Source organism: Achroia grisella, unplaced genomic scaffold, assembly GCF_030625045.1.
Source record: "Achroia grisella isolate CSIRO2021 unplaced genomic scaffold, CSIRO_AGI_Agris_v1 utg2786, whole genome shotgun sequence".
Classification (NCBI taxonomy): domain Eukaryota; kingdom Metazoa; phylum Arthropoda; class Insecta; order Lepidoptera; family Pyralidae; genus Achroia; species Achroia grisella.
In genome coordinates this window covers 2285172-2309335 of record NW_026712766.1, presented here as the reverse complement: position 1 = coordinate 2309335, position 24164 = coordinate 2285172, and the positions used below count along the sequence as shown (strand labels likewise).

General features: G+C 36.7%; 1 protein-coding gene across 1 annotated transcript in view; it reads left to right on the top strand.

Annotated features, from left to right (window-relative positions):
• LOC131843111 (protein MON2 homolog) overlaps positions 1 to 17004 on the top strand; it is a 36001-nt gene extending 18997 nt beyond the window's left edge. The window contains exons 19-40 of the mRNA XM_059191709.1: positions 684 to 725; positions 2480 to 2607; positions 3260 to 3361; positions 4404 to 4514; positions 4950 to 5125; positions 5370 to 5532; positions 6128 to 6272; positions 6514 to 6656; positions 7421 to 7528; positions 7898 to 8032; positions 8387 to 8552; positions 9201 to 9303; positions 9738 to 9888; positions 10379 to 10570; positions 11010 to 11114; positions 11659 to 11762; positions 12397 to 12557; positions 13369 to 13476; positions 14162 to 14261; positions 14586 to 14698; positions 15634 to 15844; positions 16801 to 17004. Coding sequence (XP_059047692.1) covers positions 684 to 725; positions 2480 to 2607; positions 3260 to 3361; positions 4404 to 4514; positions 4950 to 5125; positions 5370 to 5532; positions 6128 to 6272; positions 6514 to 6656; positions 7421 to 7528; positions 7898 to 8032; positions 8387 to 8552; positions 9201 to 9303; positions 9738 to 9888; positions 10379 to 10570; positions 11010 to 11114; positions 11659 to 11762; positions 12397 to 12557; positions 13369 to 13476; positions 14162 to 14261; positions 14586 to 14698; positions 15634 to 15782 — 2705 coding nt within the window. The 3' untranslated portion in view covers positions 15783 to 15844; positions 16801 to 17004. The remainder of the gene's footprint in view (positions 1 to 683; positions 726 to 2479; positions 2608 to 3259; positions 3362 to 4403; positions 4515 to 4949; positions 5126 to 5369; positions 5533 to 6127; positions 6273 to 6513; positions 6657 to 7420; positions 7529 to 7897; positions 8033 to 8386; positions 8553 to 9200; positions 9304 to 9737; positions 9889 to 10378; positions 10571 to 11009; positions 11115 to 11658; positions 11763 to 12396; positions 12558 to 13368; positions 13477 to 14161; positions 14262 to 14585; positions 14699 to 15633; positions 15845 to 16800) is intronic.
• The last annotated feature ends 7160 nt before the right edge of the window (positions 17005 to 24164 follow it).

Here is a 24164-nt window from a genome sequence, read left to right as displayed (position 1 = left end):
GTACATTTAGTGCATTTAGTGTACACCTCATCTTAGCATGGATGTACAGAGAGAGATTGTATGACTTATGATCCACGGAAAAATTCGAGCTTACCATCAACTATTAGATAAAATGCCAGCTTGTTTGATACTCCAATTACAGAAAAATAAATAGTGTATCAAAATCTACTGCGTGGTTTAAAACTTAGACTTATACTATTTAGTGATACACATCGCAACAAATGTGTTTGGTTGTTATAACTGCACTTATTTAGTGATAAATACAGACTTCCGTGAAGAGTCAATCTTGGTTGTCGAATATATATCACACTAATGTTAAAGGGATCCATGTGTTGATGGATAAATTATGGAGATACTGAGTACACGTTATAATATTTGAAGATTAAAGCATATAGGTTCGATTTGTGGCTATGTTGATGTTATGTACAATTCTAATCATGTACAAGCTTATTTGGAAAGAATAAGAGCTGATTTTCTTGTCAATTCTTTTTAGTTCGAATGCACTCCGAACTGACGGTATATTTGACATATAAGAGTGTGTAATAGACCTACAAGAATAAAGATATTTTGATTTTCATTATAGACATTCCAATTTCATTTATGAGCACTAAAATAAACTGAATTTACAGGTAGTAAATAATGTATTAAAGTTTCCATAAGTATGTGTTATAAATCATTTGCAGGTCAGCAAGTTCCTGTCGCCGAGTCGCTAGGAGTTATGTCTGGTATTACTTGACATAATATGACATTATTTGTATCCAATTGGAATATATAATTATATGCCGCATGACTTTGCTTACCGTGCGAAAAAATGTAATATAAAGAAGACAATTCTTAATATTATTATTATAGTATATATTATTATAATATATTTGTTAAAATCACAATGTCCTAAGGGTATTATAAACCAAAACACTACACTCGTGTTTATAAGGTTTATTGATCCGTTTCATAGTTTGCTAGTTACATAATACTGCTGGCCAAGGCTGACCAAGGCTGGCCCTTTCCTATAGTTAAATATAATATCTTTCTAATTCCAACAAGTGGACTTAAGTAATTAAGATGATGATCTAGCGGTTTAGCAAACCGCTTTACGTCCGATGGTCGGGTTCGATACCTCGCACGGCACAAACATTTGTATTCATGAGTATGATTGTTTGTAACGGTCTGGGTGTTTTCTGTGTATAATATGTATGTATTACGAAAAAAAAACTATATATTTATATCAGTTATCTAGTACCCATAACACAAGCTTTAGCTAGCTTAACTTCGATCTAGATGGCACTGTGTGATTTATCCTGAGATTATTATTATTGCAATTCCAGAGTAGATAATAGAACCCCTAGTGATAAGAATACATTTTAACGTAACAGAAAATATCTTTTCTCTCTTTCTTTCTCAAAGCCGCTATTATAAATTCCAATTGGTTACACCAATAGGGAGCTTATGTTCGTCACAACGCACAGGGATGGAGCTTGCTGGCCATTTGTTTCTTATTGTTTTGGTTTTACTGCACTGTTTTGTTTTGTTTTCTTATTAATAGCAATACTAATTATTATTTATTTAATTGTATATTTTATATTACCACACATATTACCACAGATTATTTCACTATTTCATTTCTAATTCGGTCATACTGTCATTGGTCAGTCTCTATTATACGTATCGTAATAACCCATAACGTCCCACTGCAGGGCATGGATATGTGTCCATAAATAAAATTATTAATCATTACCACAAAGCCAACCAGTTTGGAAAAGGTTTTCTTTCAATTTTCGAGATGGGTATATCTTGAAAGGTTTATTAAGGTTTCTTAAGGGACGGCAGCGCAGACGTTTACACCCCTGGTGCCCCAGGCGTCCATAGGCTACGGTAACCATTTACCATCAGAATATATATATAAAGTATAAAAATATATATCTATAAGAATAATTTATTGTTTAAACTATATAAGGGCACATTCATAAATGATATTGTGATATAATTCAGTAGTAGAAATCACAAAATTCATTAATTTTGACCTCTCCTCACGTCCTTGCCACAGTTATATAATAGTAGATTTTAACTTTATTTTCTAAAATAAAAGTTGCCTAAGTTACTCCTTATTGTTATTATTAGTATTTTTTTGGCTGCTAGCTAATGTATAGCTACCTGCCAAAAAAATTTCGGTCAAAATCGGTCCTGCCATTTCAGAGATTAGCCGGAACAAACAGACAGACAGACAAAAATTTCAAAAAAATGTTATTTTGGTGTATATACCGTATTTATATTCATATGCATGTAGTAAAAAACGGTTATTTCAATATTACAAACAGACACACAAAAATTTAGGATCCTTCCCATTCCTCGTCACATAGCGTCACACTTTGTCAAACCCCCTTTCCCCTCCTCACACCTAACGTGGAGAAATAATTAATTGATGGTCCTTATCTTCATTTACTGTATATTAAAATGTTTATAACCGATTTGTATCTTTCAGCGCTTTCAGCGATGTTGTCGCGGGTGTTTGAATCGTCGAAGAATCTGGATGACGTAGCGCTGCATCACCTTATTGACGCGCTGTGCAAACTGTCCAATGAGGCGATGGAACTAGCTTACTCTAATAGGGTAAATATATTTTAGTTACAATATTACTTTGACGCTAAGATATAATTACTCAAGATCTCTGAAAAGCGTTGGTTGCGAGCAGCGCAGGACCGATCATCTTGGACAATTTTGAGGGAGGCCTTTGTTCAACAGTGAACGTTTTCCAGGCTGAAATGATGATGATGATGATTAGTTTGACGGCCTCGGTGGTTTATCGGTCTAAACACACTGCTTTACTTCCAATGGTCGCAGGTTCGATTCCTTGCACGGTGCAAATATTTGTATTCATGAATATGATTGTTTTTATCGATCTCGGTGTTTTCTATGTATATTATGTATGCTATGCTTACTGTGGGACTAGATGGCGCTGTGTTAATTGTCCAAGGTTATTAATTTATTCATTAGTTCAACCCGTTAGGCATTGATTCAAATCAGGGTAGAAAATACCAGGATTAGTAGATTCATAATAACGGGCTACTTCAATTTAAAAAACAATATATCCTGATGCATATATTGTTTTCATAAGGGCTCTCACTGGTCACTGTAATTTAAATAAACACATGGCAAACTTAGGTATGTGCTCAAGAAAGACTTGCAGATTTTGTCAAAACGAAGAAACATAAAAAAATATATTAATGGTTTTTGGTTTAAATAATTTTTAATTTGGTTTCAGGAGCCTTCTCTGTTCGCAGTAGCTAAGTTACTTGAAACAGGCTTGGCAAATATGCACAGAATAGAAGTTATTTGGAGGCCTATCACCAATCATCTTCTAGAAGTAAGTCACCGTACATTATGTATTTAAACCTTACCAATATTATAAACGCAAAAGTTTTGGTTATGGATGGATAGATGGATGAATGGATGTTTGTTACTCTTTCACGCAAAAACTACTAAACAGATTTTGATGAAACTTTACAGTAATATAATTTATACATTAGAATAACACATATGATATAAGTTTCTTGTGGGTTAAATCGCGGCTACAGCTAGTAATCTATATTAATAATAGTTGAACGAGACCCTGTTAGGGTTAACAAGGCCTAGTCAAGTGGAAATATTTATTTATATTGTTCCATTTATATATAAAATTGAATAAGTGACTATGTGACTTATTGAATTTTAGCAAAATGACAATGGATTTCCTAAATAATACATAACATTGTAGGTTGTTATTGTTTTAATATATATTTTTTTGTAATTAGTAATATGTCATATTTTTGTATATATTTTCCTATATGAGCATATTGAGTGAGTGAGGAAGCTGTAAGGCTCGCTTAGTTTTGATGTCAATAAGTAAATAAAAATAAATATTTTGTCTAGATTGACTTTGTACAAAGTCATCTATGTGGGTACATCAGTCTGACCTATTATAGCCGCCAAACAGCCAGCTTTAGTTAAGCTGTGTTTAGTATATAAGACAAGGTATAAGTCAATTGAGATAAGGCTTAGAAATTACAGGACCTGAAGTCATAACATGTTGGTTGGTAAGGTTGCCTGGAAGAGATAGCTTTTTAGCGATAAGGCCGCCCATTGTTACCTCTTTGTCTTGTTTATTGTATTATAATTATTTTTTTTTGTCATTTTTTACATAATTGTATATGTAATTGTATTTTCTGTGAGAGGAACAATAAAGAGTTTCATTCGTTCATTCATGTTGGTCTTCCGCAATAGTAAATACATTAGTATCACAGGTGTTATATGATAAGGTGATGTTCGTAGTGTATATTGACGACGGCTACCACTTACCAACAGGTGGATGAACAGCTACTTTCCATTCCAGTTATATTAAAAAATATATATGATATTTCCTTTTATAGGTGTGCCAACATCCTCATATAAGAATGAGGGAGTGGGGCGTCGAAGCAATCACATATTTAGTTCAAGCAGCATTCCAATATCATCACAATAACCCAGAATTGGTTACAGAGGTGAGTTAGTTATTTTTTTATATTATAACTAGCTATTCGCCGCGGCTACGCATGGGTGTACGTGTATTATACATGCAAACCATCCTCTTGAGTCACTCTATCCATTGCTTTAAAATCCGATGCGAAGTTTGAATGATCTTATCGAATAGACAACGGAAGCGACTTCATTTTATACTATGTAAAAACTAGGACATAATGAACGTTGTATCATCTACAATATAATAATCCAGGACTATTTACACAACGCCATCTAGTCCCAAACTGATCTAAACAATAATAGCAGTATATAAATATCGTTTTTTCGTAAACACATTCATAAACAATATACATAGATAAAAAGTCCGTTTTTTAACGTAACAGAAGGTCTGCTTATCTTGGCAATTTGAATTTTGGATGAATTGTCCTAAATTATTAAAAAAAATATTAAAAATCCAGGCTCGGCAGCGTCTTCTTCTGGAGCCTTTATCAGAGTTGTGCGCAGTGAGACATTGTGACGTTCGCGCGAGGCAGCTGGAGTGTGCTGCTAGGTTGCTGCATTCATTAGGAGACCAGCTCGGCGCCGCCTGGCCACTCATGATGGAGATCATCTCCGCCATATCTACACATCACAGGTAATTTTTCTATGCTGTTTTATAGTATCTATGGTAATTTTTTAATGCTGGACTATATAATCAAACTTCTACTCTGGAACGGCAGTTTTCCGAATGAGCGGTAGATAAAAATGTGATGATTATTTAAAAGTGCTTCAATGTAAGTTTATTGGAATAAATGATATTCTATTCTATCAATCCATACCTTTACCCATCCTACCCTGAACATGAACCCGTACAAATAAGTTGAGGCACGTGTTCGCAGCGAGCAGCTGATCCGGTCGGCGTTCCAGTGCGCGCAGGTGGTGGCGGGCGACCTGCTGGGCTGCGCCGGCCCGCGCTGTCTGCGGAAGGTCCTCACCACCGCCGCGGCCTTCGCGCACCAGACCAAGGAGCTCAACATCAGCCTCACCGCGGTCGGACTCATGGTCGGCACACTATTTGATAGATAGATAATTCATTGCCAACACAATATAATAATTTACAAATAATACACAAAATAAGAAATAAAAAAATAACACAGAAAGTTGGCATTAGGAGCTGCGTCAGCGGTTGCGGATATAAGTACAACTTTAATTAATTGCACCTATACAGCGGATCTAATTTCACCGATTTTTTATATATAAAGCAGCTCAGAAAACGCGTGCGTTATAAACGCAAATAGTGGAGTTATGTTCCATAACCGCATATCCTAATTTTTAGCAAGGCAAACCAGTAGTCAGCGCCCTGATGACCAGATTTGGTTGAGTTTATTTCAAAAATGGTTGAGTTTATTTTAAAATCAAGTGTATTGAAAAACCTTACATGATATATGTGCGTATTAAACACACTCAGCTCTATTACGCCCTCGTCTTCGGCTCGGGGGTGAAAATCCACCTCGTGTGTTATAACTATCATAACGCACTTATATTGCTTAGAGCTTGCTGCTTACGTGACTAATAAAGAAATATTAAATTATTTCTTCCGTAATAAATGTTACTAGAATTGAAATATACATGGCGCTATACCGTGTCTTGTTTGCAGTGGAACATTTCGGACTACCTGTACCACAACCGCGATAAGCTGGTGGCGGCGCTGGCCAGCGAGGCCGCCGTATGTCCCGAATTGCCGCATCACGCTGATCTGCCGCCGCTCGACCGCCTCTGGATGTGTCTCTATATCCGCCTCAGTGAGTATAGCTAACACTGGAATGGAAGCATCAGTTTATCGTGATTATGCACTACACTACCTAGTAGTCAACTAAAATAGATCGAACTCATTACCATGTCTATCATTGGACTAAACATCACATAACGTGACTATCACAATCAATGTTGGAAGTATCCAATGTACACATAGACGTGCGTGCGTGCATGTGACGCACACACACATCAGAGCAGAGTGTTGAGGTGCATTGCGCGCGTGTGCAGGCGCGCTGTGCGTGGAGGCGCGTGCGCCGGTGCGGCGCGCGGCCAGCCAGACGCTGTTCAGCTGCGTGGGCGCGCACGGCGCGCTCCTCTCGCGGCCCGCCTGGCGCGCGCTCCTCGCCGTGCTCTTCCCCATGCTCGACCAGGTATGCCATCATCGTTTAAGTTGTAAAAACAACTGTCACGAATAATCCGGATCGAAGGATCAATAACATATACTACGACTGTTCTATACTTGTGCTCGAGTTTATGTACTAGATCTGTTTCCATAAATCCGGCTCGAGGGATCAATAACATATGGTATACTACAAATATTCTATACTTGTATTTTAACAGATATATACGGATCGACGGATACGATACAGTCGTAAGTGGTAAATGGTAATTATTAGAGTATAATATATATAGAGACTATAATTGGAAAACTCATTTTGATATATAAATTTGGCTCAAAGGACCGATAACTTTGTACGTTATATCAATTGGTCATCATACAACGAAAATATAATTGTTTTGTAAAAACTTAAAATACTAATTTTAAATGATTTTTAATAAATCGACCTTACACTACACACCATTGTTAGTCCATCGAGCCGGATTTATAAACCAATCTAAAACTTATATTTCTACTTTTTACGTACATATATTATACTCTCATATTGGTAAATACTCATTTACCATTGTATAGAAAATGTTCATTGTACAACACGTAAATGGTCATTCGATCCGGATTTAAGTGCAATAAATTCGGTTCTAGGGTGCAATTATATGTTACATATTCTATATAAGGATATATAAAATATTGAATATACCAATTAAATAAACGAGTTTCATGATCAACATATTTTGAAATAAAAATATGCTGTAGATCTCATATACTGTAGAAATAAATATAATATTTTATTAATAGGTTCAAAAACAAGCTAAAATAGCCAGCTCTGAGAAGGTAGACACCGGAGAACATATTTTAATACATCACACAAGAAATACAGCGCAGAAACAATGGGCAGAGACACAGGTAAGTAATATTTGCAAGCTTCTGCTAACTTTGTGTTCAGTATAAAAGTAGGCTATGTCCTTGTCGTCCCAATTCTACATATATACCTAATTTCTTGATGATAGATTAAACAAACAAACTCATTTTCGTATGTATAATGTTAGTTAAGATAGAAATAAAGTACAAAGATTTTGATCTTATTTTCATATATTATTCATAGAATATTTTTGCTACTTATGTACGTCCAAGTTATATTTCCCTATCATCCAATACGGCTAGTTTATGGATAAAAATCCTCTGAGAAATTCTTGAGATTATATAGAACAGACAGAAAGATAGAAATAGAAATAGAAATCGACAATCAAATTTCAAATTCAAATTCAAATCCAGGTCCTGACGCTGTCAGGCGTGTCCCGCGTGTTCCACTCGAGGTTCCAGCTGCTGACCACAGTCGGTGACTTCAACAGGTCCTGGGCGACGCTACTCGAATACATCACAGACTTTGCACTCACACGCAGTCACGAGGTAAATAATAATAACCTAGGACAATGCACACGGCGCCATGTGGTGCCACGCTAAGCAGAGCTTGTGTTGTCGGTACTAGACAACTAATAAAATACTTAAATGTTCACATAGAAAGCATACAGACCAATCATACGCATAAACGCAAAAGTTTGCACCGTGCGAGGAATCGAATCGCGACTATTTGAAGTAAATATCGAATCAAATCGAAAAATATCCATGACTGCGCGCGCTGATTTACCCGCGCGTTCCTGATCGCGCATGAAAGAACGTGTCGTGTAGCTATATTATTTTTCTTATTATTTTTTTTAATAATTGTATATATGTGCTCATTGTGTGGGGGTGTGTCGTGTGCAGGTGTCGGTGGCGGCGCTGAAGTCGTTCCAGGAAGTGGTGTCGGCGGCGGGGCGCGGGGCGGAGGGGGCCGCGGGGGCAGGCGGGGGGCTGCAGCGGCACGTGTGGGCCGCCGCCTGGGCCGCCTGGACCAACGTGGCCGCGGCGCTGCAGCACCACGCCGCGCCAGGTACGGGCGGGGGCCGCGGGGGGCGGGGGGCGGGGGGCTGCAGCGGCACGTGTGGGCCGCCGCCTGGGCCGCCTGGACCAACGTGGCCGCGGCGCTGCAGCACCACGCCGCGCCAGGTACGGGCGGGGGCCGCGGGGGGCGGGGGGCGGGGGGCTGCAGCGGCACGTGTGGGCCGCCGCCTGGGCCGCCTGGACCAACGTGGCCGCGGCGCTGCAGCACCACGCCGCGCCAGGTACGGGCGGGGGCCGCGGGGGGCGGGGGGCGGGGGGCTGCAGCGGCACGTGTGGGCCGCCGCCTGGGCCGCCTGGACCAACGTGGCCGCGGCGCTGCAGCACCACGCCGCGCCAGGTACGGGCGGGGGCCGCGGGGGGCGGGGGGCTGCAGCGGCACGTGTGGGCCGCCGCCTGGGCCGCCTGGACCAACGTGGCCGCGGCGCTGCAGCACCACGCCGCGCCAGGTACGGGCGGGGGCCGCGGGGGGCGGGGGGCTGCAGCGGCACGTGTGGGCCGCCGCCTGGGCCGCCTGGACCAACGTGGCCGCGGCGCTGCAGCACCACGAACTGTGCTACAAGAATGTATTTCCTAGAAGTCATTTTTTAAATATTTTTTTGATATTGCGATGTTATTAATTAGCATGTGTGTTGAACAGAGAATGAGGAGGGCAAACCGTCGGAGCCGTACGCGCCGTCGCTCAACTTCCTCACAACCCTCGTGCAGATATTCCCACTCATATTCCAACATATCAGGCCCACGTGAGTATTGTAATGGATTTCGTTATTTAAGGTGACATAAATAAATTTATAAATGTCATTTTACATACCATGATACTTATAAATTTTTTTTATTAAATAAGTTAAATTGAAACTTGATAAAAAACTTTTTATCATGTTTCTGACTTTTTCTTGAAATATTTTTACCAATACACAAGTAACAAGGTTTACTCTAGTTTTGGATTTTTAGGAGTCAATTTTATAGTTGATATAGAAATATTATTATAAATATTCACCCCACTTGTCACACTTACCCGAGTCTTCTTACATGTCTTGTCACACTTCATCGTTTCTCCATTCATCCCTTGTCACACTTCGTCGATTCTCCTTCCACCCCTTGTCACATCTCGTCGGCTCTCCTCCCAGCCGATGAGATAGTCGATCGTCCGTCGTGACATGGGTGTGCGGTGTGTCAGGTTCACTGCGGGGGACGTGTCTCGGCTGGGCGAGTGCTGCGCGCGCGTGTGCAGCGTGCGGCCCGCGGCGGCCATCGACATCACCACCAGCGGGCCCGGCGCCGCGCCGGTAGCGCTGCACGCGCTGCATTGCCTCGACGCTGTCCACAAGGTTCTTATCATACACCTTTGCCGCGCTTACTACTCTCAGAGACATTGTCAAATGTCGACGTAGGGTGGAACTGTAACGGCTGGACCTGGCTACCTCTCTTTAAGTTAATTTAAGTTTTTTTATTAGTATATAGAAAATTAGAGACTTGCTCAAGTATGTAAATTCTGTCGTGATAGGAAACCAATATGTCGGGACGCTTCCTCTCTGCTTTTAGATTGATAAATAATTAAAGCTATAAAAGAACTTGCACCTTCTACTGATGATTTAATTTTCATTTTAAATCAATATAAATATAATTTTAATTCTTAGCAATGATCTTTCTAACTAATTCTATTGAGAAACTTCCTAAACAGTGTTTTTGGTCCATCGAGACGGATAATTAAAATGCCCTGCAAATGTCCCATTCATTTGTCAGGAAACGTTAATCGCCGCCCCGAGATGTTCCTAAACTGCCTTCAATAAAAATGCCACCCAAATATAAATGTATCAGGAGGCGTTAGTCCGGCACGAGCTGCTGCCGCCGCTGTTCGTGGCGCTGACGTCGCTGGCGCGCGCGTGCTGGCAGCAGCCTGGCGGGAGCGGCGGCGGGGGCAGTGCCGGCGCGCGCTGCCTGTCAGCCGCGGCTTCGCTGTACCGCGCCGCGCCCGCGCCCAGCGCCGCCGTGCTGCCGCACCTGCTGCAGGTACCCCACACGCATATATGTCTCTCTAGAAATTATATTTACACAATTTTTTTTATTCTATCATTAACTCGGAACGCTGCTTCATTACCAGAAGAATGAAGAAGAAACTAACGTGTTGCTCTTTCAAATAAATGTTGTTCATAATTAGATTTTTTAGAATTTTATGTGATGTATACAAGCTGCTAAATAGCAAATTGTCATAAGTAAATGAATAGTTAGTTGAGTAACAAAATAAAGTAGTCATATTTATCAAAGTAGACCAGTCCTAACAAGAAGCACCCAAGAGTATAGCCATCACTGTGCTAACTAAAGGACATTCAATGGGTTATTCGAAAACTAGAAAAAAGTACATATTTGTAGGACCGTTAATCACCAATAACTGTATATCAGCAGCCTATGTCAATAATCAATATTAAGTTTACACATTCAATTGTTGTAGGCACTTCACGAATCTGTACAACGATACGCGTCAGACAAGTCGAGGCGGCGCAATTCTGATCAACCACCGGACGAGACGGCGCAAATAGCATCATTATTGTTACAGGTAATCATCAAATACCAAGTGATGATGTAAGTTCTCTCGTCAGTATGTCTTCTGTTCATATTAAGAGTTAGTCCTAAAGTATGCCAACCATAAAACATAAAATCTTAGAATCTAAAAAATATTCACATCTAGTAGCTATTCTTTCAGAGTAAAATATATTTCTACGATAAAATGGAACCAATATTTCAAGTTAAAACCCATAGTAGTACTTCGGAAATATCTGCAGATCAAAGCAGAGCTGTTTTTATGGCTACTAGACAACTGCTACATAATATGCATAGAAAACACCCAAACCAATACAAACAATCATACTTTTGGATACAAATGTTTGTGCGAGGTGCTAATCTAACCCGCGACAATCCGAAGTAAGACTGTGACAAATGAATAGACCAGCTAGACCGTCATTTAAAAATGAAACGTGTCAAATTTCATGAAGATATCACAGGTTTTACTGGCTTTCGGCCTATTCTCTTTAAAACTAACTCTTCATATTTATAAATTGTAGTCTCACAGTGTCCTAACTTGTGATTATTGTGGCAATCAGGTATTGGCGACTGCTCTGCCGCTAGCGAGAGAGGAACCTGAAGAGTACAAGGAGTTCTGGGAGACGCTGCCCACTGTCCTGGAGACGTTCATGTTTGAACCACCGTGAGTGATGATTGTCATCGTTGCTTTGGATAGTCGAAGGTGTAACGTGTAGCAGTTTATTACTTATCTTAAAAAATATTTAATAGAAATGTGTATGGAACTCTGAGCATAGGATTTAGTAAAATTATTGATTATAGCCACTGCACTAATGATGATGAAAGAAAGAAGTTACTGGGTTGTTGAAAACAAATCCAGTAATTTAAGAAAATTACTGGATTTGTTTTCTGTGGTTCCTTTGTAATTTTCTTGTATACATTTTTACTATATGCGATAGTGAAGTATTCTTTTGTTTTTGGTCACAAAATTTAATGTGTATCTAAAATCTATATGTCTTTGTTAAATTCGGTAATTCTATATGCGATGTAATCTATAATTCGATCTACGTCAGTTTTGATATAACATAAGATCGTCTAATTAGACAAAATTTATTTTAACGGCACTATCTACACACTTATGAGTATAATCGTGACATACGATCGTGATCCGACAGAGTGGGCCGATTAATAGTTGCAGAAAATATCTCAATCGAATCATAAAAGACTAGAATGGTCCTTCGAGCCGGACATTAAGGTTTTAAAAAAGTGGCTCGTTGGCTTGCAAACAGTGTTGTAAGCTTGCGCGCGCGTGTTAGCAGGGTCGGAGGGAGCGGCAGCGCGCGGTCGCTGGTGTCGCTGGTGCGCGAGGAGGCGCTGCACGCGAGGCCGCGCGCGCCGCCCGCGCCGCCCGCCGCGCGCGCCCGCCTGCTCGCGCTCGTGCGCGCCGGCTCGCTGCACGCGCAGCCGCCCCGCGACGCGCGTGAGTGCCCACCTGCACGCTTACCACCGTCCGGCCCACCCGACGACTGCCCGACTGTATATCGACAGCCTTACAAACTGACTGAGACAAAATCTATAATGTATATTACAAGTTCTATCGATTCCATACCTCTTGATGAATTATAACAAGATTTATATAATTATATATAAATCTTGATAATTCACAAAACTTTGATTACCTATAAAATGTTGAGCTCGTGCTGATAACCTGTTGTAGTAATAAGAAAAAAGACTAGGTAAACGGAGAAAATATATTAATATAGACTACTGACAATTAGGAATAGAAGTATCAAAAAACAAGAATGTAATATAAAAGAACTATAAATTCAAATACAAATTTAGAATATAAAATACATATCTGATTAGCCAGTTACATCACAAACTAAACTTCTTTGCTGCAAAAAAGCTGAAACGGTTATCACGCAATCGATTATTGTAATTATTGCACACGCTTAGTGACACTCGAGGTACCTGACGACTGACCGACTGTATATTGTTAGCCTTACAATGCAAACTTCACCGTTGAAAAATAATGGTATAATGTTTATTCACGCAATCGATTTTTGGAACTACTGCGCACGGTTAGGGGCATTCGAACAACCTAATGACTGACCGACTGTATATCGTCAGCCTTACAATGCAAACGTCTTGACTACAAAACGGGTGAAAGTATTATTAATGAAATCAATTTTTGTAATTATTACGATTACGTAATTATACCACTTTAGTCAATACCATTTGGTGAAAAATATTGTATATATTTATAACTTAAGCATATATTTATGATACAGAGAATGAACAAGAGTTGCGTGAGCGCGAGGAATTCGCGCGGACATGCTTCGAGACGTTGCTGCAGTTCTCCATGCTGGAGGACATCGACTCGTTCAACGGCGTCGACGGTCAGTTATAAATCTGTTACTTTTTACACCTACGGCTCAATCTTCTTTTAAAAGTTTAGTTTTGTCACCAGATGGCGTTGTGTTGTTTCAACACGCTATGATTTCGCATATTGGTACGCATTGTGCACGCATTTTGTTATTATTAGAATTTTCTTAAAGTTACATAAAGAAAGAAAGAAAGAAAAATATTTTATTCAGTGCAATGTAAAAAATACAATATAAACAACAAACGAAAAAAAAAGAGCAAATAAAATTTACATATAATTAAACTTAATTTACTATAATTAAAAATAAAAATAAAATAAACATTTTTTACATCCAAAAATGCACTGAAATGGCTCCACTCAGCTTTAATGTATGTCCTAGGTGAACATACAGCTGGTTTTCAGTGGCACCAAAAATATATATATATGAGGGGGAGAGAGAGAGGGCGCTATTTAAAATATTAATGATAATAATTAAAACAAAATTACAACTAATAAATACATAAGAGAGTAACTGTAATTCACGCAGGTTACTGCCTTGTATTCACTATTTCATTAACACGCAAGTTTCTTGCTCCTTTCTTTGATGAGTCTACATACTGAATGAGTGGTAGGATAAAAAATGCGACTATTCAAAAGTGTTTTTAACTATAAAGTTTATTTGAATAAAGATTATTTATTTCTATTTCTATTGCTAACAGATGAGGCGGACCCGTTGGCGATAGTGACTCTACTGGACAGGTTCCAGGAGGTCATTACGAGGTACACCACCGATGAAAACAACACCGACCCATTACCCAGGTCAGGACACGACACTGTCAATTAGATAGATACATTATTTATGCATGAATCTGTGTCTGTAGAAATATAGCATACATGAGGTAGAGAAAAAATACATGAGCAAATAAAAAAAATGGAAGGGGCTTTATGTACCGCAAAGGTGAAAGTAACCAACTCAGCATAAAGCTACAGATAAATCTGCAGCGCTGATATTCTGCTCATACATGATTGCATAAACGATAAAGCACCCTTTTGTATTATATCTCTTTCTGTAATTTTGTATTCTGTAATTTATCTGGTCCAATCATGGGCATATAAATACATTAATAAAATATTCTTTTGCAGACACCAGATATCCGAGATATCGTTCGTTCTCAAAGCGGTGGCAACACTCACGGAATCCATGAAGAAGGCGCCTCCTGGTAAAGTGGACGCAGTCGCTTGGCAGAAGTTAATAGGTGAGATTAATTTACATGGAATGTTATCTGCCTGTAATGTATGTAAGACACAAAATTAATATCTCTACATATAGATAAAAAAAATATGGTCCTTTGCCATATTTTTTTATCTATCTCACACACCCACAAGGCACTGTAATTTTAACAACAAAAATAAAAAAGCAAATACACAATTACATAGATCAGTAAATAAAATAAAATACAATACAGATAAACTACAATACAGGTCCAAAAAAACGGTGTGAGTAACGTAGTGTGTGTGCATATATATAAGAAAGTAACCAATCAAAATAATATCTTTTAGAAATTCTGTATACGCATTATTCTCAGAAATAGATTAATTGGTTATGGTTTTTGGACCGAGTTCAGATTGTCTGAAAATTAATTTTGAACTTAGTCACCTGATCAAGTATTAAAGCCATATTGTGCGTGACCGTGTAATTGGTAACAACAAGTATACTGTAGAGAGAGAGAAAACATATACTTGCTATAATATAAGAACGGTTTAAAGGTTGGTAGAATTGAATTGAATGAAAAATAATGAAAATGAATTGAAGAAACTTGATTTATTAAACCACATATGTTTTTTAATGTAAGAATTTCTTATATTTATACAAGAATCAACAATTATTTAACATTTTCATTCCGAAATTGTACAAGAACATACCATACAAATTATTTTTGTCTCAAAAATCGAAACATATAAATAAAGAACAAACTATTTGTATTTATCTAAACTGAAATCCTAATTAAAAATACCTACACGTTTTAACCATTACAATAATTATAATAATCGAATCCCGAAGTGTTAGTTGGATTGCCGTGAAATATCCATATAACATCAATAATAGCTACCTACTCCGATCAATTATAATAATATTAAGTCGTCGGAAATAAAAAATAGTTCATTATACTGACAATCCTCGTCCCGGTAGGACTGTACCCGTCGCTGGTGCGGCTGGCGGCGTGTGGCGGGTGTGGTAGCGGTGGCGGCGGTGGCGGCGGTGGTGGCGGCGCGGACGTGGGCGCGGCGCTGCGGGAGGCCCTGCTGCAGTACGCGGCGCTGCTGTGCGCCCCGCTATAGCGCCGCGTGCTCTACACCATACACATATAGAGCACGCGCCTCTAGACACGCAGTGCCAGATGGTAGGTACCAAACTAAATAAATATAAATAACGTGTTTCACTATATAACCCTGGACAATTAACAGCGCTATCTAGTAGAGCTTGTGATAAGGGTAATAAACAACTATTATATATTTCTTGTAAATCGGTCAGTTCATTATGGATTTATTTATTTATTTTATATAACTTCAATGCACAAAATACCAAGGTAAAAGTACATATGGCGGACTTAACGCCTTAAGGCATTTTCTACCAGTCAACCATAGGCTGTGCAGAGAAAAACTGTAGGCGGTGCAAATATAATTAATAAATACAATAGGTCAAAAAAAATATATATATACATATACTAAAAGTAAATACATGTAAACACATGCATATACATTTATCACGATGGTTTCCAGGGTGAACTGCGTGGAGGTACAAACAAACTGACATGGTACATTAATAGCAATATAGTTATTAGTCCACATGAATCCTAGTAATAATCACCGTCCCCCTATATATTGTACTAGTTGTGACCGCGGTTTCACCTGCGGGATATTTATAGCTGTTATATATGTTGTTGGTAGAGACGATGTATATTACAGATGATAATAGACTGACAATATGTACATAAAAATATTAATCTTTTATACTAAATTACAATAGGAAAATGTAAAGTGGGGTGACACAGTTTAGACACGACAATGCTTAGTACACAATATTGGATTTGTCTTACTAATATTATTAAAGGCAATTATTATTTTGATGTATCTAGGTAAATGTATCCCATAATAGTCTATATGTTATTCTGAATTATAAGCTAAGCTATATTACTGTAAAGTTTCATCAAAATCCGTTCAGTAGTTTTTGCGTGAAAGATTTACAAACATCCATCCATACTCACAAACTTTCGCGTTTAAAATATTAATAAGATTTGCGCAATAATGTTAAAATAAATAAATACTATTATTAATAAATATTGTTTTTTTTTTTTAGATAAAGCGGACGTTTCCAGTCATCAGTAGTGGACGCTGTTAAGACAAAAGTGCCAGAACATTATATTAATATAAACAAACATATGCAATCTTTTTTTAACGTGTGAAACATATTCACGAAAATCATTTACCGGCGGAGTGGAAGTCGTTGGTTATATGTGGGATTTTTACCCATTAAAACCACATGCAGTACCAAACGACGATGCAGCCGAAGTCGTAGAATTGAGTTAGTATTCTACGATGACTATGGCAGTGATGGCTCGTTTAAGACCTGCTCTCTTCGGTTAAGACAGATTAGGCTTACCTTCTCAAGAAGGAAAGGAAAGGAGCCTAGGTCCTTTTGGGGTGAATACAATTATTGTGAAATTTTAGCTTTGATCACACTTCACATTACTAGATTCAGTAGTTGAGTTTTATAATCCATTTGATACAGTAAAATCATTGTATTGGATGTCCTAATTCATATAGGTTTGTTAATGCTAGCAACGTGTTGTTCTTTATGAAAGAAATGTTTTTTATAAATGGTAAGAGATACGGTACAATGGGTATTTACCATCGTCTGTTATTTAGTAATAAATAAGTTTATAATTTGTATAGTTGCCGGACGGCCTCGGTGGTCTAGCGGTTTAGTACACCGCTTTACTTCCGAGGGTCGCGGGTTCGATTCCTCGCACGGCCCAAACATCATACATGAGAACGTTTGTATCTGTCTGGGTGTTTTCTATGTATATTATATATGTATTTACAACAAAATGTCTAAGTATTTATATCAGTTGTCTAGTACCCATAACAAGCTCTGCTTACCGTGGGACTAGATGATACTGTGTTAATTGTCCTGGGTTAATTATTCTTTATATATGGACTTTAATTCCCAAGAAAGGTAAGAAAGTCCATCGAAGTACAGATATATAAAAATTCATATGGGAAGACTGTTAAAGGCTCTCTAAGTTTTGGAATCCACGGATTGGTTCGACTAAACAAAAACAAAAATCGTGATCTGAAAGTGTATTGAGTGTACGTGAAAATACTGTGAGTATAGTTTGCCGAGATGATATTCGAGCGAGTTTCAATAGTAGCAAACGTGTGAAGGTAAACAAATAAGTCTATCCATAATGTTATTTACCATCTACCTGCTACTCTTTAACTGTGACCATGGCGGTTGTAACACTGCCATAATATCGGGAACTCAATAAAAAAAAATACAACGTCATACAGCTCCCTTTTTTTATTTTATGTACATATGTTTTGTATTATTACTTCTATTAATAATCTTTATTTGTTATTCAAGATATTATTAATGTCGTCATTACCAAATAACAGTTGAAGGTATTTATTCCTTATGCCGTATCTAAGACCAAAATAATATTGTTGAATATAATGTACCAAGTGTCATTAGACATCGTACGCTTAATAATGAACTGCAGTTATTAAATTGGAAATTCGACTTTAAATCCAAGCAGTTAAAGTCGATTTCTCAATGTTTTTAAAATTGCATGGGGTCTATTATTAAGCAATGCGTATTATAAAAATATGATTTTATATTTAGTTATGTATATAAGTAGTTAAAGATGTTTTGAACGTTATGACAAGTTATTATATACGAAGTTGTAATTATTTAATGGTTTATTTAATTTACAATAAACTGTGCATTATTATAATAATATATTCTTTATTGTACACACATAGGATAAAAAATAGTGATACAATATCTGTAATCTACAAGCTTATTTCTAAAAAGATCTCTTCCAGAAAACCTATAAAATGTTATAGGATAGTGTGTTAACTAGATCAGTCGATACATGTACGAAAAAGAGGAGAAATATAGTACGGAGATGTAACAGGTAAGTTCTCAGAATGACGACGTATAAGGTGCCACAGACATAGCATTCCCAAAATTTTTTTAGCCATTCAACTTCTTTGGCCTTTATTGCTTCACCAGGAGAGTACAGAGGACACTCCAAACCCTCTGAAGGACTTATGGAGCGGCTGAAGGCCAACTCCTGCCTGACGGGTACGACTTTAGACTGAGGGCACCGTTAGAGGCTGTCATCTCGGCCCAGGCCGTCCTAATTTTTAAATCCGTTTAGGACAGAGTATCGATCGATGGCGTATTATCTGTGGTATTGCTCATGTATATAAGCGACGGTTACCACTTACCATTGGGTGGACCGTTATCTTGTTTGCAAATTTAAGAAATTATTTATTGTGACCCAACAAGAATAATCCGGCTCGAAGGACCAAACAATTCTAAAGGTTGTTTCCTACACTTGGTTGATAATGATAAAATTATAGTGTTGTTTATAATATACGGGAATGATTAAATGAAATATACGTGCCGTTGTGAGTACTTGTTGTTACTAATTTTATTACCTTTTAGTAAAATGATACTTGCTGCTGAATAGGTAATTTATATAAACATATAATTATTATTGTATGGTGTTCCGTACAAAAGTATGTACCTCACTCACTATTATATTATTGTATTAATAATGCAAAAGTTTGAACGTAAACTATGACCAGTTTATGTTATGTTATGTCACTACAGCACACGCGTGATTCTAATTGTGTTAGACACTTTAATTAATTTTAATTACTATTAGGAGTCATCTGTAAATAAAGCCACATGAATTTCATGATTTTTTACTTCTCCCCTCGTTCTTGTCACAGCTGGTCACATTTGTGAAGCTCCTTCTCCCTAGTGCAACGTCACATTATGACAAATTATTAAAATTACAAACTAGTTTCCATTTTTAATTATTTAAAATATATTGATTAATAAAATGTAGATTTTGTAACTTTATTTACTTAATTAATTGGGATATAAAGTATTTAACATGAACGTGGATGGATAGAAAAGGAGAAGACGACCGAGAAAAGATGTATGGATTGTATGAAAGATGGATATGTATAAAAAGAGAGTAAGTTCAAATATTACAGCCAATAGCGATCAATGGAAGATAACATACTGCGCCGACTACAAATAACGGGGTAAAGGCAAGGCAATGATGATTTTATTGGTCTACTTATGATCCATATTATATTTGGACTCATAAACATTGTTAGTAAAGTGTCGTCATTCGCAGATAGCGTCTGAGGCCTGTTTCATTGAAGCAGTATCATAAATGTAAAGGAATACAAACAATTTAAGGAAAATTGCTATCAGATTGGACTATTGCATATAAAAACAGATTGCCAATTAGCAGTATTCAAAAGAAAAAAAAACGCGTCGAAATCGTTGACGCCTCACTTTGTCACACTACGTGACATTCCTCATCCCATCCATGGAGGACAGATGTGACATAATTTTTGAATGACCCCTAATCATTTTTATCCAGATTTTTGTAGTCACGTGTGTTCTGAAGTTGCAAATTAATATACGTTCTATTTACTTTAGTTTTAGTAGCATAATCGTGTGGCAATACATTTGTACCGTGTATAAACATTATAAAGTTAATAATAACCATTTGCAATGTTTTAGAGTTGTTATGATTTAAGATAGTATGTTTATTTTGTATATACAGTGAATAAATTTTAATATATACATATTGTTACTATAGTTTTATTGGTAAATACCCCTCCGATTGATCCTTCATCGAATTCAAACGGGGATCGCAATTACGACAGCGTGAGCCGAGGTTCGACCTCTTAGTTGTTATGATACTAAAGTCGTATCTGTCAAGCAGGAGTCTGGAATTTGAAGTGCCATCTGCACTCGCCCCCTATCGTTCGGTGAAACTGTTGACGTCATCTGCGGATAAAATCATTAGAATATTTCGAAAAAAATAGCAATACTTGCTTCATTACGCGGATGAAGCAGGTATTGTTATCTTTACATTACTGCATTTAAACATTGGTAATATATGATGTTAAAAAATACATAACCATCTGTTATTTGATTAGTCAATTAATTAACAATAGTATACCATATATGGCATATAGGAAATTAAAATAAATAAAATATAATTTTCTCCCTTCATGCACATCACAATTTTTAGAAATAGAAATATTCTTTATTATTATTTATATAAAAAAAAGTCATAGTCATATTATTTTTGTTTGAGCAAGAAAGTACACAACTTTCTTACTCTTTTGAATACATGTCATTTCAAATATTTTTTTTATTATTATCGCTGCCGTCCAATACAGTATTACTCAATCTTATATTTCGTTTATCAAAAAATAAGTGATGTCTGGCTATCCTAGAATACTGAACATTACCTATGAATAAGGATGTTTACAACCACTATGTAATATTATCCTATCTGTGCTGTGTACCAGAGAACCCGCTGAAGCATTCGGTGCAGTGTAATATAAACCATAATGTTATTCGTATAGAGAACAGAATACTTTAATATTGATTCATCAGCATGCACGCCACCTGAGACTGATCGAAGCCTCAAAATTACGGATACATCTGCATTATATAAAAGTATTGTAGGTATGTCCATCTATGTCGTATGTGACCAATAATCAATCCATTTTCATATCAAATTTCAGACCCGTTCTGCAGTTTAGTCATAAAAGAGTACCAAACTGACCACTTTCGCATCTATAATATTACTATATATGTATACTAGCTGTCCAGTAGCAGACGAAGTTGAGAGATCTTCGTCTGCATCAAACTTACTTGACATTTATCATTATATTTCGCCCAATGTACATAATATCTTATTAAATTATAACCTATGTGCTATTCTGATATATAAGCTTACTGTAAGATTAATCAAAATCCGTTCAGTAGGTTTTGCGTGAGCAACAAACATACATACTCACAAACTTTTGCGTTTATAATATTAGTAAGATGTATTTAGGTACTCCATGCACCTTTCAATATTGATCCATTGGAAACATATTTAAAAGCCGGTCAAGTATTTTAGTCATCACTCATTTTAGTACAATGTTATGCATTCCAAGTTATTGAATTTATTCTATACCTAGTAGGCCAAGAGTTGTCCCAGTGAATGCACTCGCAAACGAAGTTCCCACACAAAGAATCTATTTCCGATGCACCAGTTGAGTTACGAAAATAAATATCAGTGCCGGATACATTTGTTTGGAAATATAAGGGCTCGCTCTGACTTCGTCTTGGTGATCATACTTGAAATCTCAAAATTATTTATGACTAACATACGATCTTACGCTTTCTTGTGTACCTACTTCGCATTTTATTGTTTGCGAGTGATTTAAGAAATTATTTGTCGTATCTTAACAAGAATAATCCGGCTCGAAGGACCAAAAATTCTAAAGAGTTATCCCTACACTTTTGGTTGATATTGATGAAATGATAGTGTTGGTGATAATATATGGGGAAGAAATTAATTGTCTTATCTTAACAAGAACAATCCGGCTTGAAGGATCAAAAAATTCCAAAGGTTGCTCCCTACATTTACTTCGCATTTTTTATCACTATCCAAGACCTTACGCATAAAAACGCCGTTTAGTATTATACATACTATCACTGACTTGGTTTTCGGTCTATTTACTGGCTGATTTAGGATATATGCCCTATATATCTACCCTTTACCACTATCTATATATAATGTATCATTCACTAATAATTTACCAGCCATGCTTCTTCGCTTATCCCACTTCCCACAATCTTTCATCATCTTTGTGTATTAATAGTTAAAAAGTACGTTATTATTATTCTGTAGTAAAATTAATAAATAGAATAAATAATAAAAAGGCAAGTTGTCGAAATTCGACCATAATTTATTTAAATTATATGATTAACGTATAAGTGTCAAATACACGGTAGTGTGTTTACACACAGTACCATGTTTTTTTTTATGGATTTAATGTATTTTTTATGCATATTTCTGAAAAATCATTAGCACTCTGCACTCCTCTAAAGCAACTATATGATACATATGTGTGCATTACTGCATACTTCTCGTGCATTCAATTTTCGTAAAAACTGGTGCGAAGTATTTGCTATACATTTCTATTAATATCTAAAAAACTATGTGATATTAGTGAACTAAATACATATATCAACTAAATACTAAGATATTCTTCAATAATTATGTATACTCATTCATATATGTATACCTGCCTACATATATATCTATATATGTAAATAAAATTGAAGTGTCTGATTGTAATATTGAAATAATCGTCTTTTACTACATACATATGAATTTAAATACGGTACATATACTTAAATAACATTTTTTACAATTTTTGTCTATCTGTCTAATTGTTCCGACTAATCTCTGATATGGCTGATGTAATAAGGAAGAATTTAGGCTACTTTTATTTTACAAAAGTAAAGTTAAATTCCATATGGACGAAGTCGCGGGTACAGCTAGTCATACATAAATTTTTCACTTACATATGTTTAATATTAAGATTGTCTTCCTTCTATGTGGGTGTATGTAGAGACTTCCACATAAGGACGGCTTGCAAGTGACTATACCATTAGGTACCTAATTGGTCAGACCATTCGATATCCACTCCTATTTATGTATATGTAGTCATACAATATTGTTTTGAATAAACTGTATTTATAATTTTATATTATCTTTATTTATTTCTTTAAGTTACTATGGAAAACGTGTAGCCTAATAGTCTTAATTTGAAATTACCAACAGACACTTAAATTTTATTTATTTAATAGTAATAATTTTAAATAATTGTAATAATTTATTGAAATCGTATAGATTTATAAATCGGTTCTATACGATTCGTAATTCGTAAATCTATACGATTTCAATAAAATATTACTATTATTTAATATTATTACTATTAAATAAATAAACTTTAAGTGTCTGTTAGTAGGAAATTTCAAATTAAGAACTTTTCCCTAAATATGTGCATATGACAATATATAAAATAATAATATCAGAATCATTGGCTGTGTAGCTGATCCTGCTAATCTCTTAAACGAAAGGAGCGATTTTGACGGGACCTTCGGACGCAGATAGCTAATGTTACAAGTAATATCTTAGCCTAAGTTACTTTTACTATTATTTTAGAATTTCATTCATTTTAATAAAAAAAGTTAAATTCCACACGGACGAAGTCGCGGATAACAGCTAGCTGTAAATGTAATATTTATTACGTTATCTGATGTTGAAATATTGTGTGATCGACTGCATCCGCTTATTATGTGTAGGTTGTTAAGTTATACAGACCATTGCAGGCAATTCCTACCATCAAACTAGATCACTATCTTAGAAGACACACATATTCTACACTAGCTTTTACCTACGACTTTATCTGAATTTAAAGAGAGAACAGAACAGATAGCCTGTGTCTGTTCTCCGTGATACAATCTATCTTCACGTAAAATTTCATTAAGATCCGTTCAGTCGTTTAGTCGTGAAAAGATAACAAACGGACATACATATTCATGAACGAATG